At 48.7% G+C, this 5764-nt stretch overlaps 1 protein-coding gene and 1 long non-coding RNA gene across 4 annotated transcripts in view; one reads left to right on the forward strand and one right to left on the reverse strand.

Moving 5' to 3' along the window:
• The first annotated feature begins 354 nt into the window (after positions 1-354).
• The window catches only part of LOC116653328, a 35017-nt gene continuing 29607 nt past the window's right edge, over positions 355-5764 (forward strand). Inside the window, exon 1 of the long non-coding RNA XR_004306913.1 lies at positions 355-558. This is a non-coding gene — a long non-coding RNA (uncharacterized LOC116653328). The remainder of the gene's footprint in view (positions 559-5764) is intronic.
• The window catches only part of LOC107313871 (T-cell surface glycoprotein CD8 alpha chain-like), a 30317-nt gene continuing 25869 nt past the window's right edge, over positions 1317-5764 (reverse strand). Inside the window, exons 1-5 of one of the 3 annotated variants that reach the window (XM_032444051.1) lie at positions 5094-5453; positions 3229-3321; positions 2739-2822; positions 2462-2581; positions 1317-1621 (exon numbers count right to left, since the gene is read on the reverse strand). In XM_032444051.1, coding sequence (XP_032299942.1) covers positions 1605-1621; positions 2462-2581; positions 2739-2822; positions 3229-3321; positions 5094-5403 — 624 coding nt within the window. In that variant the 5' untranslated portion in view covers positions 5404-5453 and the 3' untranslated portion in view covers positions 1317-1604. Of the gene's footprint in view, positions 1622-2461; positions 2582-2738; positions 2823-3228; positions 3322-4308; positions 4547-5093; positions 5454-5764 lie in introns of those variants that run through there. The other 2 variants (XM_032444050.1, XR_004306911.1) reach the window with 2 other exon arrangements.

Here is a 5764-nt window from a genome sequence, read left to right on the forward strand (position 1 = left end):
TTTATTGTGATAGCGTTGCTTTTAATGTTGCCTCAGGGATTTTGCTGCAGTGTCTTCAGTTGAAATTCAGACTGACAGTTTTCCTGCTTCAAATCAAATAAGTTCTCTTCAGCCTGCTGTCTCTCTGCCTTTTGAGGCACTCTCATCATGTCCACCTTTGTTGATAACAAGGATAAGACCTGTTCCATTGTCTTAGGCTGCATGTTATGTTTTATGCAGCAGATTTTATTATGTTTTCTTCTATTTTCAGATTGATCCATGCTCACTTGTCATCACTGTGTCCATGCATTGCTGACATGTAGCTGAGTGCTTCACCTCAGCTGTTCTCTCTAACCTTTCTGTGCAGAAGGTGGTGTGTGCAGGGCAGGAGGTCTGTGATGAGGCAGCCTTCACTGCAGCCCCATGTCCCACACTCATGCACATTAATTCTTTTCTTAATATAAATTGTTGTGTTCTTGTTCTACAACCACAAGGACTTCCAGCCTGCCAAAAAACACCCTGCTATGCCTCAGCACTGAGGGCCCTTGCTGCTGCCTCCAGGTGACCACTCACACGTTGGTAAGTGCTGGGCTTCCTGCTGCTTTGCACAAACTGTAGTGACAGTTTCGCTGTGCTGGTGTTATTTGTGTCTTCAGTTGTTATTTCCTGGCTCTGCTGTTATTTGTGATGTGATGCTGTATTCCTATTTTGCAGATGTACCCCTGTTCCTGGGTTCCAGAAACCAGACTGTGCTCTGTGGTGCAAGTGCAGTTTTGTGTAAAAATGGGCCAAAACTGGCTATTGCTGGGCTCATTTGATTGGGCCTCAGAGCATTTTGATGAGTAAGGAAAGCCACTGTGAAACCTTCTGGAATGGGGTATCTAAGGTCAGCCAAGGTCAAAATGTGATGTTTGAGATGCGTTTATACAAGGTCATGGTTAGTTCTCACCTGCTGAGCAGCGGCCATCAGCAGCACTGATGGTTAAACTGAGAGAGTTGGGAAAGAGAGATGAGCTCTCAGGTTTGGAAGTTCTTCCTGCCTTTAAATACAGAGGCATCACTGTTTAGTATATGTAGAGCCTGTGCTGAAATTGGTCTGTATTTAGTTTATTTCTGTTAAGCGATAATCAATGAGATATGGCTGAGGAGAATGTAGACAAAGTCCTGGAGTGAAGAGAGAGTCTGACAGGATTTAGAACAGGGCTCAGAAGTACGTGAGTTTGAGATGAGCGATGTTGGTGCTTGCTGTGGGGATTTCAGTTGGAAAAGTGGGAGGGATTTCCCACCATGGATCCCTGGTCAGATAGAGAGATATATTTGAATATAGCTGGAGTCGATTTCTTTTATTTGAAATATTCTTTTATTTGAGAACTGCGAATGAAAGCTAAGAAAAAAACTGAGAGCATTAGGAATTAGAAGCTTCTAAGAGGGAATATTTTGGAAGTGAGAGGTAGTTTGGGGTATGAGAGGTGAGTTTTGGGTGAGATTGATGTGTAGGCAAAGAAGGGTCATCCAAATGGCCGCGCTCCATCAGGGCAGCTGTGTGTGTTGCTGATGGGATCAGGACGGTGTATGAGGATGACGCCTGTGTGCCTTCTGCTGAGCAGCCACGCAGCACTGCTTGCTTACGGTGAGCTCGGTCCTGCAAGGGATGGGCTTGTGGTGAGCGTGTGTGACGCGTGGCTGTGTTGATTTCAGCACTGCTGATGCTTCCTGCTGTTAGCGTGGAAAGATCTGACCGCTTTAGCAAAGAGGAACTAAAAATATCAATGAAGATTTCTGAATTTACTCTTGAATCGCAATCTTGCATTAGAAATTTAGGCTGGATAACAATGAAGAAGAATACTGATTTCTGCCTTAAGGCAGCATCTATTAAAGGCCCTGTGTTGGCTGTAAGCTGACTTAGAGCCCGTCAGTATCAATTTCCCTCCATGATTCTCCCCCTATTTTGCTTCTCTGTCAGTACTGTGGATTGCTTTCAGTGAATTACAATGTTGAGCCAGAAATTTAGCAGAGAATGCAGATGCTGTGTAACAATCTCTCCTTCAGCATCAGTGCTGCTTTTGTAGAAATTAATGCAGCTAATGCATCTTCACTGGTAATGTTGATCAGCGTGAAGCAGCTGAATTAAATGGCTGAGTAATATTTTCGGTTTTGGCAATTTCTACCCCAATATGATGACATCAGGTTGGCAGAGTCAACACAGTAATTTCTTGTCTGTTTACAATTTATATAATTCTAATAATGCCGTTTTTATACCTTCTTATTTGTAAGTATAAAATGAGATGAAGTTTTCTGAATCTAAAGCTAATGATGACGGAAATCTGGAGAAGTGTTTTAGGAGCGGTCCCTCAGCATTCCCTGTGTCCTGCCAATGGCTGCATGAGGGCAATCAGCACGGAGCCCATTCCCTGGAGGAGCAGGCTGTGCTCTGTGGTGTGAGGCTCCAGGAAGCTCTGCAGGGTGTCAGGGTGCGACTTACTTCGGCAGTGTGTGATGTTGATGGTGATGGCAGTGAGGAGCAGGAGGAGGCAGGTGCCAGCCAGGTTAACCCATATGACTGTATCATGGCAGAAATGTGGTGTGTTCTCATTGCTTATTCCTGCAGGAAGAAAGGAAAGAGAGGAAAGGGGAAAGGCCCAGTTGCAGACATCTGCCTGCATCCTGAAATGCCTGTAGTCAGCAGAGACTTTGATTTGGGCTCTTCTGATCAAAGCAGCACTGCTGGCAGAGCCCCTGCCTCCCCACGTCTGGGTTACCTGCATCCGGGCCCTGTTGTGTGCTGTTCCTCTTGGTGACAGGGTTGCCCTGGGTGGTGGCAGTGGGTGTGATGTGTTCTGCTGCTGTTGTGAGTGGATGGAAAAATGGATGAATACAGTGAGATACAATAAAACAGACTTCTCCCCCTCCTGCCAGGCAATAGATGACATAATTGCCAGCATTGGGGGGACTTTATAGTGCCCACTTTGTCCTGTGATGCTAAGACATTCTAATGTGAGGTCTGCTTGCATTGCTGAGTTGCCCAGCCATGAAATCTGAGGGCTGTGGGCTCAGAGTTTCTTCCCAGCACCCTCAGAATTTCTGAGCTCTTTAGGTGGTTTCATGTCCTCAGTAGCTGCTCTGGGAAATATTAAGGCTTCCTCTTGTCTCACATCCCCAAATGCCTGCAGTCAGCACAGCCTTTAGTTCATGCTGTTGCAAGCAATTCAGCACTGCTGGCTGAGTGTCTGCTTCACTGCAGATTGTTACCTGGATCCGGGTTGTGCCAGAAGATGTCTTTCTTGGTGACCTGACTGCCCTGGGTGGAGGCCACGGGTATGGTGGGTGCTGCTGTTGTTGTGACTGGAAAGAAGAAATAAGCAAACTCAGCAAGGTACAACTGAAGAGCTGCCCCCTATCTGTGCCAGAACATGGCCAGCATAGGGAAAACTACTGCGGGGTCTGTTTGAATGCTGCCCAGCCCTGGAAACAGAAGGATCCAGGCATCTAATTTCTTATCAGCACCTTTAGTTTGTGTGGTGCCTTTGTTAAGTGTCATATAAAACGTGTCCTGAGAGACATGGATGTTTTTGAGGTGCTGTAAGTATATGGAGAGTGTTGGGACTAAGAGGGCCAGGTGAAATGAGGAAGGAGATGGTGACTGTGGCCTTTGTAACTCTCATCCCTCAGAGGCGCAGCTGGGCTGTGCGATCACCTCTGTGTTTGGGCAGGGTCAGTAATGCAAGCGGAGCTGCTGGGTACGGAGCCTGTATGAGGAGGAGCAGTGCCTGTGTGATGAGANCAGGTTAATCCATATGACTGTTTCATGGCAGAAACGTGGTGTGTTCTCATTGCTTGTTCCTGCAGGAAGAAAGGAAAGAGAGGAAAGGGGAAAGTCCCAGTTGCAGACATCTGCCTGCATCCTGAAATGCCTGTAGTCAGCACAGACTTTAATTTGGGCTCTTCTGATCAAAGCAGCACTGCTGGCAGAGCCCCTGCCTCCCCACAGCTGTGTTACCTGCATCCAGACCATGTTGTGTGCTGTTCCTCTTGGTGACTGGGCTGCTCTGGGTGGTGGCTGTGGGTGTTCTGTGTTCTGCTGCTGTTGTGAGTGGATGGAAAAAATGGATGAATACAGTGAGATACAATAAAACAGCCTTCTCCCCCTCCTTCCAGGACAAAGATGAACATAATGGCCAGGTCTGGGGGGACCCTGTGGCACCTACTTTGTGATGCTATGACTCTCTGAGATCTGCTTGAATTGCTGAGCTGCTCTGCCATGAAATCTGAGCGCTGTGGGCTGAGTTTCTTCCCAGCACCCTCAGAATTTCTGAGCTCTTTAGGTGGTTTCATGCCCTCAGTTGCTACTCTGAGAAAGATTAAGGCTTTCTCTTGTCCTTACATCCCCAAATGCCTGCAGTCAGCACAGCCTTTAGTTCATGCTGTTGCAAGCAATGGTTTGTGGCTGAGTGTCTGCCCCACTGCAGATTATTACCTGGATCCGGGTTGTGCCAGAAGATGTCTTTCTTGGTGACCTGACTGCCCTGGATTGTGGCTGCAGGTATGGTGGGTGCTGCTGTAGTTGTGACTGGAGAGAAGAAATAAGCAAACTCAGCAAGGTACAGCTGAAGAGCTTCCCCCTATCTGTGCCAGGACATGGCCAACATAGGAAAAACTACTGCAGGGTCTGTTTGAATGCTGCCCAGCCCTGGAAACAGAAGGATCCAGGCATCTAATTTCTTATCAGCACCTTCAGTTTGTGTGGCGCCTTTGTTAAGAGTCATATAAAACATGTCCTGAGAGACATGGATGTTTTTGAGGTGCTGTAAGTATATGGAGAGTGTTGGGACTAAGAGGGCCAGGTGAGGTGAGCAAGGAGGTGGTGACTGTGGCCTTTGTAACTCTCATCCCTCAGAGGCGCAGCTGGGCTGTACGATCACCTCTGTGTTTGTGCAGGGTCAGTAATGCAAGCAGAGCTGCTGGGTACGGAGCCTGTATGACGAGGAGCAGTGCCTGTGTGATGAGATGGCTTGGGCAAAGAAGCAGAGCCATGGGGAGTGTGGGCGATGGGCCAGGTTGAGAAGGCACGGGCAGGGGAGCTGGGTGTAAGCGAGGTGGGTGAAGCTGCTGCTGACCTGGGAGGAAGGCGGGTTGTCCAGAGCTGAAGTGCAGCACCTGGTTGACGTTGGTGACGCAGAAATAGATCCCCTGGTCCTGTGCCGTGAAGGACTTCACCACCAGCCAAGGTGAGCTATCTCTCCATGATACCTCAAAGCGCTGAGATATTCTCTTATACTCATGAAAGATTGTGTTTTGTGGAGAATTACTTGAGACAATGAAGTGAAGGTTCCCGTCCTTCTCCAGGCGGAACCAAGAGGCTCCCCATGTGATTCTGGGTATCCGGCACTCCAGCTCCAGCCGCTGTCCCTGCTGGGGGTGCTTCATGTTCCTGTTGAAACTGACCACCACTGCATCCCTCTGTTGCTGGGCATCGGTGCAGCCTGTGGGCAGAAGTTGTCGTGTCCCCTCAGGTTCTGCTCAGGAAGAGCTCCTGGGGCCTTTGTGCAGGGCTCTTCCCTGCTGGTGCGGTGCGTGGCAGGCAGGCAGGTGGGTTGTAAGGCTCTATGCAGAGGGAGGGATCCGTACCCAGCACATTTGTGTGCTGTGCTTGAGTCCCTGGGGACTGAGCGTTTGGAGCGCTTAGTTCTTGGGATGGATGCTGGCCTTGAGAGCAGCCCTTCAGCTGCCTTGTGTGGGCTGCTGCCATTTCCCAGCTTCTTTGCCAGGTGGTTCCCCACTAACAACT

The sequence above is a fragment of the Coturnix japonica genome, chromosome 4, assembly GCF_001577835.2.
Source record: "Coturnix japonica isolate 7356 chromosome 4, Coturnix japonica 2.1, whole genome shotgun sequence".
In the NCBI taxonomy this organism is placed as follows: domain Eukaryota; kingdom Metazoa; phylum Chordata; class Aves; order Galliformes; family Phasianidae; genus Coturnix; species Coturnix japonica.